At 49.9% G+C, this 13,290-nt stretch overlaps 1 protein-coding gene across 3 annotated transcripts in view; it reads left to right on the top strand.

Annotated features, from left to right (window-relative positions):
- G3BP2 (G3BP stress granule assembly factor 2) overlaps positions 1-13,290 on the top strand; it is a 36,852-nt gene that overhangs the window by 8,425 nt on the left and 15,137 nt on the right. For all 3 annotated transcript variants that reach the window (XR_010303653.1, XM_064149653.1, XM_064149652.1), the window contains exons 3-11: positions 1,086-1,167; positions 2,938-3,111; positions 3,875-3,965; positions 4,885-4,987; positions 5,510-5,690; positions 6,597-6,695; positions 11,096-11,198; positions 12,438-12,566; positions 12,752-12,870. Coding sequence is in view for 2 of the 3 variants with exons in the window: in XM_064149653.1 (XP_064005723.1) it covers positions 1,086-1,167; positions 2,938-3,111; positions 3,875-3,965; positions 4,885-4,987; positions 5,510-5,690; positions 6,597-6,695; positions 11,096-11,198; positions 12,438-12,566; positions 12,752-12,870 (1,081 nt within the window). In the remaining variant the exon portion in view is untranslated. The remainder of the gene's footprint in view (positions 1-1,085; positions 1,168-2,937; positions 3,112-3,874; positions 3,966-4,884; positions 4,988-5,509; positions 5,691-6,596; positions 6,696-11,095; positions 11,199-12,437; positions 12,567-12,751; positions 12,871-13,290) is intronic.

Below are 13,290 nucleotides of genomic sequence, written 5' to 3'. Positions count from 1 at the left end.
ATGGCTTTGGGCAAAGTCTGCTTCTTTCTTGTGAATTGGATAATGTGTGAGTGTGGGAGGAAATGGATCTGGGTAGCTCTTGGGAAATGATTTCATCTTGCTGAACACTGCAGCTGTCCATCACCTACGAAGGTCAGGCAGCTGAAAATATTTTAGGAGGCTTAGAAAGGGTGTGACTGCACCAGCTCTTCAGGGCAGCAGCCACACCGTGGGCAAATGGAGCAGTGGGCATCCTGATTTCAGAACAGCAGGGTTGGCTTGGAGTGACAGAAAGGCCCAAGTTAATGAGAGAATTCTTTTATGGGGCCTGCTGTCATTTTGTCTTGACACCCAGAAACTGTTTGTGTAAACACAGAGACAGAAGAATTTTTGAGGGATAAACTTGGACTCTTCTAGGCTCAACATTTGGAAGTGGAATGAAAGTGTAAACCCACCTCTGAAGTGTAAGGAAAACATTGGAACCAGGTGTTTGTATGTTACACAGCAGCTTTGGGAGCCCAGTCCAGAAGCTGGGTTAGGAAAGGGTCGCTTGGTTTTGGTGGAGTGCTCCAGAGATCTGTGCTATTCTTAAGGCCAAAACCTCAGCTGCTTCTGCTTGGGTAACACCAGGCATTTGGGCATTATTTTTGTGCCAGAGGTACAGGGTGGAGATTGCTGTAGGCAGTGACTCAGTTACTGCACCCAGCAGTGCAGCCAGAGCCAGGCCATGCCTGGCTGTAGGAAACAGAGAGAACACTGCTCTAGGGCCACATCCAGCACTGAATGTACCCCTAGTGGGGCAGCAGTAGATGCAGCTCTACCTTGAGGCAGGTGAGTTGTTCTTCCTGGAGAGGAATCTTCAAGCCAAAACAACCATTTTACTTAGGGAAGGCAAGGGAAGGGTCGAGATTGGTTCAGGAGCTTGCTGCATGTCTTGCGCAGACTGCGGTGTCTATTCCTGCACTCATGGGGCCTCAGCACATCCTGACTGTCTGTTTGTGCTAAAATTCCTGATGCACTGAGCTCTACAACTGTGGACTAAAATACATACCGAGTTTGTTGGTTTCCTTTTCACTGCTGTGACCTCTCCACCTCTTCACTTGCAGGTTTTATGGCAGGAATTCTTCTTACGTGCACGGAGGGCTGGATGCCAGCGGGAAGCCGCAGGAGGCAGTGTATGGCCAAGCTGTGCGTATCCAACCCAGGCCTGTGGCCCTCATTACTGCTCAGAACTTCCTCATAGACACTAGGCTGTTTCTTCACCAGTGACTCTGATTTTTCTCCCTGGTGAACCACATATTGTGGTGCTGCCTTCTGGTCAAAGGCAGACAGCAATTGGCTTGTATTTTTCTGTTTGGTTGTTGCTACTTTTACCATGGGTTGTGTTTGGTTCATCAGCTTTGTGTCTGAACTGCAGAGCATGTTTAGGATTGGAAGGAAAATCAAGAGACCTGTTAGACTTGTGTTATTGCTGTGTCTTCTGTCTATTAGAAGTGGTTCCTTGGAAAGGAGAGTGAGTTAGGTGGAATTCCAAATCTTATTGAATTGTGTGAGTGGAGTTTTCCTTAAAGCGGAAGGTAACTTGTGGAGAAGCAAAGTAAACCCAGGAAACACAAGTTGTAGTTCTTCATCAGGGTCATGCCATCAGCCATGTGGTAGCCACATCTTAAAGCAGTGTGGGACATCTGGGTACTTTGTGGATGTGTGGAGGGTTGGATGGTTGTTTGTTTGAGAAGGGTTTGTTGTTTTTTTTTTAAATACAGGATAAATTCTCAGAGGCCCTTTCAAAAATGAAGCTTCAGAATAGGTCCTATGCTCTAATACAGCTTGATGGCAAGTTGAATGCTGTCTATAAGTATGTGCAGGGTGAGTGCCAGAGAGATGCTTGGGTGATGCCTTGACAAGAGGACAAGGAGCAATGGGTGGGAGCTGAGGCATAGGAAGTTTCATTTAAACATGAGGAGGATTTTTTTCACTGTAAGGGTGACACAACACTGGAACAGGCTGCCCAGAGGGGTTGTTGTAGAGTCTTCCTCTCTGGAGGTACTCACGACCTGCCTGGCTGTGAGTACATCCATCCCAGCTCCCCAACCTGGGGGGACTGGGCAAGAGGGAATGGCCTCAAGGTGCAACAGGGAAAGATTTAGGTTAGACATGAGGAACAGTTCCTGTCCAGCCTGCCCAGGGAGGTGATGGAGACGCCATCTCTGGAGGTGGATTGTGTGGATGTGGCCCTTGGGGCTGTGGTTTGATGGCCCTGGTGGGGTTGGGTTGATGGGTGGGCTCAAAGGATCTTGGAAGGCTTTTCCAGGCCCAAACAATTCCATGAGTCTCCCACAGTTGCATCTGTGCCTGAAGTGACAGAATGAGGTAGAAGGAGCTGCTCTGTGCTGGTTGTCACATCCATGGGCTGCTGCTTGGTCATTCCCTTCTGTGTGGGAGCAGACATGTCCTACAATAGAGATGGCACTTGGGGCATGGTTTGGTGGCCATGGTGGAGTGGAGTTTAGTGGCCTTTGCAGGGTTTGGTGGCCCTTGGGTTGTTGGTGTTCTAGTGGGAGATGTCCCTGCCTGTGGCAGGAGGTTGGAACTAGATGATCTTTGAGGTCTTTTCCAACCTAAACCATTCTCTGATTCTGTGTGTTCCTGCGTGATCTGGTGTAGGTGATCCTGCTCTGGCAGAGGGGTTGGACTAGATGATCTTTCTAGATCCCTTCCAGCCCCTGACATTCTGTGAGTCTGTGAACTGCTCTGAGAAGTAGTTGCATCCTGGTGGGAAGTGTCAGAGTCAAAGCTGGAGGAGCCCAGACAGCCTGTTCTCAGTGAAAGATACTTCTTGGTATTCACCACCTGAGCTTCAGCCTTGCGCTGCTTTGTGCTGGCTCCGCCTCGGGCGTTTGGGCGGTGTGCAGCTGGTGCCCGGCTGGCCGCAGCTGCAGCGTGGCTCTTCCTTCCTAGGAGATACACAAGAAGGTGATGTCCTTGCAGTTCAGCGAGTGCCACACCAAGATCCGCCACGTGGACGCCCATGCCACGCTGAGCGATGGGGTGGTGGTGCAGGTGATGGGAGAGCTCTCCAACAATGGGCAGCCCATGAGGAAGTTCATGCAGACTTTTGTGCTTGCTCCAGAGGTAAGTACTTGTGAGCTTGTAGTGATGATGGAGACCTGCCCTAAGGCTACAATTTGTTGTAGTGGGGCAAACCCATAGGATCTGGCTTTTAAAGCTTGGCCCATGTTGTCCGACCTGTCACAGGGTGTGAGTGCAGGGAGAGGAGGGGGCTGGACCTGTCCTCTGCTGCTTTATGGTCTTGAAGTGTTGGAGCAGAAGTAAAAAACAAATTTGAGCTTGCATTTGAGAGCTGCTATGGGTAGAAATAAATGAAACCACTCCTGTTCAGCTCTGCAGACCCAGGTCTCTGGTGTAGCTCAGGTCTGCTGGCAAACCTGAGCATGGGCTGAAGCTGAGCAAATGGCTGCTCAAATGTAGCTTCCAGAACAGAGCTATGTAGGGGCAAAGGGTGCCGTGTGTTCCTCTGCTGCTCTCCTCCACTTCACCACAACCTGTGTGTGGGTGATGTTTGGAGACCTGTTGAATTCCTTTGTTATTTCCCTGTGTAATTCAGTCACTGGTTTTGTTCTGTCAAGTCTTTATACAGGGAAAATGCAGATGCCTTGCTGAAGCTGAGGTTCTCGAGTTAGAACCTGTGATTGCCTTGACTAAGCAAAAATAGTCTTTTTTTCTTTCCATTGGGCAGAAGTTACTGTTCCCATTGCTTGTTTAGAGAAGAGGCACTGCTCAGGAGGTGGCTGTAGTGGAGTAGTTCTGTTCCAAAATGCTGCTGTGTACCCCAGAGCCTGTGTCTCTGATCTTCCCCGTTGGTGCTCTTTTACAGGGCTCTGTTCCAAACAAGTTCTATGTCCATAATGATATCTTCAGATACGAAGATGAAGTGTTTGGGGATTCGGAAGGAGAACTTGATGAAGGTGAGAAGAACCACAGACATAGCTTGTCTTGTTCCTCTAGCATGTACACAGAGCTTCCAGCAGTGTCTGGAGGAGATGGAAATGCAACATCTGCATTGCATTCCTCTGGGGCAGTGTGGGGGGCTCAGGTGGGGTATGGGTTCTGTTGCTAGAACAGTCTGCTGGGCCTAAACCCTCTGAGAAGTGAAGGTTGTGCAGCAATACCATACTTCTTAAGGGGCTGATCTGGCACAGGGTGGGTGAGGTTGGGCAAGAGAATGGGAATAATAAGCAATGGAGCTTGTGCTGCCACTGCCTGCTCCGGGGATGTTTGATTCCTTCTCTCTGTTGGAACTTTAGGTAAAGTGATTTGAAGAACCAAATGGGTTGGCATTCCAGGTGTGACCCCTAGGTCACTTCCCTGTCATAACCACCGGCAGTAATTCACTTCTGGTCAGGGGCTGAACATCACCTGGCTGGGCTTTTCTGCTTTCTTCACAGAGGCAAAGAAATCAGACTAGAGCCAGAATGTGTGCATGTGGGCACTGGGTAGCTCCTGCAGTTGGAACAGAGCATCTCAGGCAATCCTTGTGTCTGAGGTGAATCTGCTTAGTTTCAGGTGCTGAGATTTATTAACTAATAGTGCAGTCTTTCTGCTTTACTGTCAACACATCAAAGGCTTTAAGAGACCCTTGAAGCCTCTTCCTACTTCCCAGCAGCATTATGTCTCCTCTTTCTCCTTTTGGTGAAAACAGTAAGGAATAAAGCTTCTAGAATGACTGGAAGGGTCTTGGGTCTTCCTTCACAGCCGCTCTTGCCTTAGTTTGTTGCTGTGGCTTTCTTTGGGTTATTGCTAGTTTAACATGCTTTTGGTTTAAGTGTGACTTTTGTACACTTGCAGAGATGTTTAAGGATTTTTTTTTTTTCCTATTTGTGTCAGAGTCTGAGGAAGAGGTGGAAGAGGAACAGGAGGAAAGACAACCATCACCTGAGCCTGTGCAGGAGAATGCAAGCAGTACTTACTATGAAAACCACCCTGTAACGTAAGATGTGCTTTCAGACTCAGAATTTGTTAGTAAAGCCAACTGACTGGCCTGAGTTGTGGATTCTGGGTGTGATTTAGCAGGTAGCTTAAGAAAACTAAACTAGGATCTGTGCTCTGTTAACTCAGTATTTGAAAACAGGACCTTGTTGGAGGAAGGGAGGTTGCTGTAAAGATGTATTGCAAGGAGAGGCAAAGCTTAACCTTCCCGTGGACCCTCATCGTGCTTCTGTTCTGTTAAGAGCAGCAGCCCTAGAGTTCAGCAGCTGTTCCCTTAAGGGTTTGTACAGCTGTGTGATTTTCAGGCTCTGCAGAGAATTGTAGGACACGTTTTTGCTTCAGCAGGAGTAAGAGTTGGCTTTGTGTGCAGCTACAGGGATGCTCCTTGCAGTGGGCACCATATGGTAGCAGCTGGGAGGGGAATGATTTTTGTCATGGCAGCTGTTACCATAGCAGAGCTTGCAGAAAGCCATCCAACCCAAAGCAATTGATAAGCTGCATGAACTGCATTTGGTGATTGCAGCAATGGGATCGAGGAGGCACTGGAGGAGTCATCTCATGAGCCTGAGCCTGAATTGGAATCGGAGACAAAACCCGAGGAGCTGAAGACTGAAGTAGAAGAGAAGACCCTTGAGGAGCTGGAGGAGAAGTCTCCATCTCCACCTCCTGTAGAACCTGTTTCACTGCCACAAGAACCACCAAAGGTTAGTTAACAGTCACAGCTGGGCTTCTAGGTACAGGTTGTAAACCAGCAGGATTGGTTTTGGATGTAGCCTTTTGGAGTGGCCAGACTGGTCCCTCCTGTCAGTGTGTGAACAGCTGGACTTGAGCCTGTAGTTGGAAAGAGGAGAGGGTTCACTAGAAAAGGGGAGAAAGTTACTGTTAAGTGCTGCTCAAGTCACCTATGGTAAATTTTAGCTCTGCTTTTAAAGTGTGTGTGTGTTATGCATGTGTAAACCCTTGTAAATGTGCAGCTAGCACAGGTTAAGGAAGCACCGCAAGCTCTCACCACGGAAAGCCTCACACAATGGGAGCCAGTGCTGTTCCATGACAAACCCCAGAGTGCACTACAGGTTCAAAGGCAACAGGGCACACTGCCTGTCTCCCTTAGAGGCAGGGTTCCTGATCTTCCAAACCCCTGGGCACACTGTGGTATGGCTACTCCTGAGTCTCTGAGGACGATGGTGGCACTGACGGAAGCTGGAGAGGTCATTTTGTAGCTCCAGTCTGTCTCCCACAGAGGTTTTTTGGTCCATCCTTTTGCTCTTTTTCCATTTTCATTTCTAACTTCTGGCATCCACTTTCTTCCTTTGTGCAGGAGACACTGAACACCACCTGGTTTCCAGTCCTAGGTTTGGTTGTATAGAAAGCAGCAATTTGGGGGTGCTAAGGGAGCTGGTCTCACTCAGGTAGCCAGAGTGGGCACCATACACACTTGCTCCGTGCCACAGCGCCGCAAATCCATCTGTATCCCTCACTGTAACGTTTGCACAGCTGCTATTTAAGAGTCAGATGTGAAGCAAAAGTGTGTTTTCAACAGAGAAGTTTCCCTGGGGGAATGTCAGTGGTGTGCCATGATTAGTAGCCTAGGTTTGTTGCATTTCCTGCAGGCTTTCTCTTGGGCTTCAGTGACCAGTAAAAACCTGCCTCCTAGTGGTACTGTTTCTTCCTCTGGAATTCCACCCCATGTTAAAGCACCAGTCTCACAGGTAACCCATCTGTGAACACCTCCAATTGTCTCATTACTTCTGCAAACTGCTTCAGTTTGGGGATTTTTTTTGGGGGGGGGATTTTTTTTTTTTTTTTGGTAATTAACAGATGAATTTGTTTGCCTTAAATTGCACAAATTAATTGTGTCTGAAATGTTCACGCTGCTCACATAACAGGAGTAACTTTGGGTGATGGTGGCCTTAAAATCTGCTCATGTGGAAGCAAGAAATCACTGCTGACTTCTTTTTTTGACCTGTCTTTAATGGGATATGGTTTGGTTTGCAAGGGGAAAAACAAACCAACAGCCCACAAAACAGTGACTCTCTAAAGTGTGTCTGAAAGGGGCATTTCCTTGGCAGAAGTGCCCCAGCAGCAAAAAGGGACAGCACCCTCTCCAAGGAGGTGCAAGAAGCCTTTTAAGGCTTGATGGCCACAGAGGTATGCTGGATTTCATTACCCACTTGTAATTAACCTGTCACAGAACCCTGTACCAACTTATGACTGTGGGAGGAATGAAAGGATCCACATTTCCTTGCCAGGACAATGCTGTCTTCCCATTCCTAAGGTGACTAGGATAGATGGGGAAAGAGGAAGGAAGGCCTGCAGTGACAGGATGAGGAGGAATGGGTTCAAGCTTGAGAAGAGCAGATTTAGATTGGATGTTAGGAACAAGTTCTTTACTATAAGGGTGGTGGAGCACTGGAACCAGTTGCCCAAGAAAGTGGTTGAGGCCCCTTCCCTAGAGGTCCCTTCTGGCCCAGACCATTCTATGAGGAGAGCCTGAAGGAGCTGGGGCTTTTTAGCTTGGAGTGGAGGAGACTAAGAGGTGACCTCATTAATGTTTATAAATATGTGCAGGGTGAATGCCAGGAGGCTGGACCCAGCCTCTGCTTGATGGTGCCCAGTGACAGGACAAGGGGCAGTGGGTGGAAGTTGAGGCATAGGAGGTTCTGTGTGAACCTGAGGAAGAATTTTTCCCTGTGAGGGTGACAGAGCACTGGAACAGGCTGCCCAGGGGGACTGTGCAGTCTCCCTCTCTGGAGATATTCAAGAACCATCTGGATGCATTCTATGATTCTAAGTTTTTCCTGAGTGATGGTTCATGTCCTGCACACACCATGCTGGTGTGAGGCAGCCTTTAGTCCAGCTGCCTCTATTGGTATAAAAGCTCTTCAAACCTCTCCTGCTTTAACCTCTTCTGCTGATGCTGTGCACCAAAGCTCTGTGTGCCACAGGAGCTCATCTCCAGAAGGCTGCCAGGCCATTGCAGTTGTTGGTTTGGCACTGCTTTCTTCTCTGATTCTTAATGAACAGAGAGGGACCTGTCTAGGGCTGCCTTTCAGCCAAATGCATGCTAAAAAAGGAAACAGCAAAAAAAAGCCAAACCCTCACCTCCTTCCTTGTGTGGTGCTGCTTCTGCCGTGGCAATCAGATAAGGGCTCTGCGATGAGCTGGGAAGCCTTGGGCAGCTCCAGCGGGGCTCTGGGCGTCGCAGTGGGGTTTGAGCTGTGAAAGCTGTGCTGCTTCTTGTAAAGAAGGGGCTTCCCTCCTGCAGAACCAGCGTGGGCTTTGAGGTGATTGCAGCAGAGAGAGTGGGGTTCTGCACTACAATTGCAACAGGCCTGTGCAGTGCTCTGGACGGAGCAGAACAGGGATCTGTAGGCGCCCCTGCTGCAGCTCGGCCTGCTCTCTGCCCTCGAGGCTCCTGCTGCCCCTTCATGGTGAGCTAGTTCTGTGTGGCAGTTTCTGAACCATACCAAAGTGGCAAGAATTCATCTCTCAGCTCTTCTGGAGGCAGAACTAGTCAGCTCTTAGCTCCATGTCCTGCTCGCTTTTCAGATGAGCTGTACAGAAAGCTGGCAGAGAAGGCACCTGAGGAACTCCTGCAAGGGTTGCAGATCAGTAGCAGCTTTTCCCTGTCCTCTGGGATCCCTGCATACCTGATATGGTGCACATGAAGGAGGACAGAAGCTTGCACTAGTGGGAGGGCAGCTCCTCTGGGATGCTGCTGTAGCCAGCCTCAGGGATGTTCCAGAGCAGCTATTCTCTGTCCTTCCCCATCTCTATGGCTCTCCAGTTTCCCCCCATCTTTTATCAGGTTACAGCTACAGCCTGGGTAGCACTGGCTCAGGACCCCTGAAGGCCTGCACAGCTCCTGCTTGCAGGGATCCTGGAAGGGTGGTGGAAGCAGACAGGGTGCTCCCTGGCTCTTGTCTTCTGGCTGGGAAGTGATGAGTTCTGGGAAGGATCACTTTATAGGGGCTGCATTCTCACCACTGTAAATCTGTTCAAACTCTGGGTAGACTCCTCTGGAATCTGCAGTGCGTTTGTGGAAGAGATTGGTGGGATGCCTGTAGAAAGCTGTGTGCTGCATGTTCACCCTGGGGACAGCCTGGCAGCTGCCTGAGGTGTACATCTAAGCTAGCTGAGAGGACACGGGCTTTTCTTTTGCTTCACATGCAACCTGGGTTCTCGTCGGTTTGCTTGGCTCTTTGTGTGCATTATGGCAGGCATCTCCCTTCAGAGGAATTTCTAAGCCTTGTAAGGTTTCACAGATAGAATTGTCCCAGCCTTTGGAGCCACCTTTCTGTGTCAGAGGGGTTACAGTTCCAAAGGCAGTGAGTAAAGGCTGACTTGGGGCTGGGTTTGCTGGTTGCCATCCCTTTCCCTCCCCACGTGAACACCTGAGGAGAAGCTCTGAGAGCTTTGTTAGGCTGAGGTTTGTCCCATGCTTGGCTCCTTTAGTCGCTGTCTGTTGAAATCCTTGTTCTGTGTCTTGATCCACCTCTACTGCCGCAGGTAGCTGGAAATGGCAGCCCTTAATAGGTGTCTTGTGATGCTGAGAGTGCTGGAAGTGATCTGGGGGAGCGAAGTGGTGCAAGTGCAGTGCCAGGGAGCACTGAGCCAGTCTTCTGCTGAGAAAAGGGGCTATTCAGGTCAGAAAGCAGCTGGTGAGAGCAGCTTTGTGTTGTTTGGGTGGACAAAGTATTTGTGTGATAGATGAGAAGATCTGTGAAAAAAAGCCAGTGAAGTTAACTGTTATTTGGGTTTGAATGGAAGGACATTGGTGACTGAGCAAAGTCTCTGCTGTGCTTGAAGGAAGGACTGAGTGTTTAATCCTTAAGTATGTCAGGAATGAAGGTCTGCATGTGCTACATTTGGCTTTCAAGGTATAATTCACAGTGTAGTAGTTGTTAGTGTAAGATGGCAGGGGAGCTGCAGCCAGCCATGAGGAGGCTGAACAGAGTGAACAGAGATTTCACAGCAAGGATGATTGTTGTAGCTTATACTCAGAACAAGGAGTACTGGAAGGCCAAGCTCATGTCTAGCTGGGCAGAGCACCAGTGAAAGGAGAGCTGAAACACTCACTTGCTGGGTCAAAGCTGCACGTTGCATGTCAAAGACAGGCTTCTGAGCTGGAACCACCAGCTGTCCTCGAGGGAAATGAAGGAGATGTTCAACACAAAGCAGTTCTGCAGGGCAGTCTGGGCCTGTAGCTTGTCCTGTGTTTAGTCTCCCTTGGAGAGCAGTGTTCTTCTTCATGCTCCTGAGGAGAACTTTTTTCTTCTGAGATAAGGACCCAGCACAGCAGCATCTGCAGCACAAAAAGTGGAGCTCAGCAACATTGGCAAATAAGCATGAGGCTGCCCAGATGTTTCTGAGTTGTTCTGTCTCTTCTTCCCAAATGGGCTTTAAAAGCCTTTTTTTTTCCTTGCTTGCAAAACCCAGAATAGCTCCTGAGAATGTGAAGGGTGTTTTGAGAATCATGGTCGTGACATCAGGAAAGTTGAAGACTATCCCCAGCAGGTAGTCTGTAAGAATTGTCACCTCGAGTGGCTTTGTGTCCTGAGTGCACTTCTGAGGGCTTGGGGTTTGTTCTTTTCCTTTTTGGTAGTTTCCCTATAGCTTTTCTGCACTCAAGGAGAAGAATCCCTGATGGACTCAGGCAGAAATGTGATTTGCCCATCTCTTCGTGTTCATCCCAGGCCACCTCCTACTCCATGAAATCTGAGCCTGGTACAGAGAAGCTTTAGTTCATCTCTGCAGGGTTTACAGTCAGGGTGAGGGGGAGCAGCAGAGCGTGAGGGTCTCAGTGCCTGGTCAAACTTAGCCACGTGTTAAGGAGACACTGTGACTGCGAGCACCTCCCAGCAGCTGAGAGCTCCTCTGCTGTGCCCCTTTTGGCAGGGAAACCTGAGCACTGCAGTCCTGGATTGGTACAGAGGAATTAATAGAGGTTAAAAAATGCACTCCCAAACACATTGACATGGAGGTGGATCTCTGGAGTCTGCTCTGTGCATGCTGCTTATCTGTGTCTGGGGGCAGGGGTCGTTTGGGTGCTTGGTTTTGCTTCTGCCTGGGCCAGTGTCTAATAATGCATCTTCTCCTCCTGTTCTAGCCAAGAGTTGAAACTAAGCCTGAAGCTCAGTCCCAGCCCCCTCGTGTGCGTGAGCAGCGTCCCAGGGAGCGGCCTGGTTTCCCACCCCGCGGCCCTCGGCCAGGTGAGGTGCAGCAGCTCCTGCTTGGGACGGGCACTGGAGGTGACTGGCTGACAGTGACCTGCCTGCTCCTGTCTCCAACTAGAGAAGTGGGAGTATGCTGGGGTTCAGAGACCATGCATCACTTCCAAGCTTCTGCCCTGGAGAAATGGTTTTTGATAGCCAGGCCATAGGTTGTTTTCCTGTGGCCTGATGCAGTTCCGAAGGGCTGGCGTCAACAGCTGTTGTTTTTTTCCATTTCCTCTTAGCTTTGCTGCTCCTTTGAAGTGAGACCTCTTCAGTGTCCATTTTTGCCCTGTGTTTTGAACAAAAACCTTCCCAGCACATTTGCCTCAGTTAACAATTTTATGATTATGTTGTGCAGTTGTCTACAATGGCATTCCCAGGCTGGCTGCCTCACCTTTCTCTTGGTTTCTGAGCAGCCAGCTCTCTGCATTTCCTTGCACAGAGCATCCAGAGCTGCAGGGTAGGTTAGCTGAAGAGCACACACCTTACCTGGCAGCTGTCACAAGTGGTGGTCACAGCTGAAACCCTTCAGAGCTGCAATCTTCAGCCCAGCCCAGTGGTGTGGCAGAGCTCTGATGGTGCTGGGCAAAAGCTGCCAGTCAAAGGCCTGGAGTTACAGGGTGCTGATCAGTTCAGCACCTTCTTTAGTGTGAAAACAGGTGGTGAGTGGGAGGAGTGGAGTTGGTGTCTACCCTTCAGTGGCAGTGCAGAGCTTGCAGGAGGTGGCAGAGCACACGTGGGTGAGTCTCAGGACCAAACATCTCCACTAAGTGCATACCAAACTCATGTGGACAGGGCTTCAAAGTGCCTTTAGCGCTGGTCAGTGCAGTGTTGTTGTGTTGAGGCATTGTTGAAGAGGTGACTTAAATCCAGGTCACTATGAAAGTGCCTTTACTGAGTGTTGAGCTCCTCGTCAATGTAACAGGCCCAGGTATAACAAGGACATCCTAAACAAGCTTGCCCAGTGTTCCAGATGGTGTAGTTAGCCTGGATTTACCTAACCTGACCAAGGAATCCAGGTGAAAGGAAGACAGTTCCTGTGTTGTGTCATCACAGAGTTGTCAGGGCTGCGTGAAGGGGAAGGTGCCTCCTCCTTGCTGTGTCACCCATGGTAAACATGAGTGCAGGAGCTGAAGGGACAGAACTGTTGGAGTGTGCAGTTCCTAGGTGTATTCATCTGAGTCCACACATCTTCTGACTTCAGTGGCTCTGCTCTCTCCTTTCTGCTGCCCACAGGGAGAGGGGACATGGAGCAGAACGAGTCAGATAATCGCCGGATCATTCGCTACCCAGACAGCCACCAGCTCTTTGTGGGGAACCTGCCACACGACATCGACGAGAGCGAGCTGAAGGAGTTCTTCATGAGTAAGTGCCCATGTCAGCTGCACAGGCTGAGCAGGAAACGCTCTTGAAAGGTCCTGCAACGTTCAAGCAGGGCCACACAGGGGAGCTTCTACCTGATGCAGCGCTGCAGGTGTTGCCTGGGACAGGCTGTGGGGGGTGGCACTGTGGGTTTGGTAACATGGGATTTTATCCTTGTGTTTCCCCAGGCTTTGGAAATGTGGTGGAACTTCGCATAAACACCAAAGGAGTGGGAGGAAAGCTGCCCAACTTCGGGTTTGTGGTGTTTGATGATTCTGAGCCCGTCCAGCGAATTCTAGTTGCCAAAGTAAGTACTGGCGTTGAGCAGCCCTCAGCCCCAGGTACTGGGGGCTGGCCGAGTTTGTGTGGTGCTTGTTCCTGGTGTTCAGACAGCAGCTGTACAAAAGGCCTGGTTCTGGCATACTCATTCTGTCAGAAGGGGTCTGGAGGTTACAAAAGCAGTGCCAGCATCCCTCAGGCGGAGTTCAGGTTCAACTCTGCATGCGGGCACCGCACCACGTGCAGCTCAGCACCCACTGTGGAGATCCTCTCAAGCTTGAAAGCCTAGCAGGCAGCCTCGCTGAGTTCTGGGCACTGGGCAAAGGGGCACAGTTGTTTGCAGCTGTGACTTCAGCAGCTGTGGAGGAGAAAGCAGCAGGTTTCATTTCCAGCATGTGGGAGCTACTGGAGAACTGGGGAGGGACTTCTGTCAGAGGCGGGATGAGAG

Source organism: Pogoniulus pusillus, chromosome 10 (assembly GCF_015220805.1).
Source record: "Pogoniulus pusillus isolate bPogPus1 chromosome 10, bPogPus1.pri, whole genome shotgun sequence".
Taxonomy (NCBI): Eukaryota; Metazoa; Chordata; class Aves; order Piciformes; family Lybiidae; genus Pogoniulus; species Pogoniulus pusillus.
Note: the sequence above shows the minus strand (reverse complement) of the source record. Positions and strands in the feature narration are given on the sequence as shown.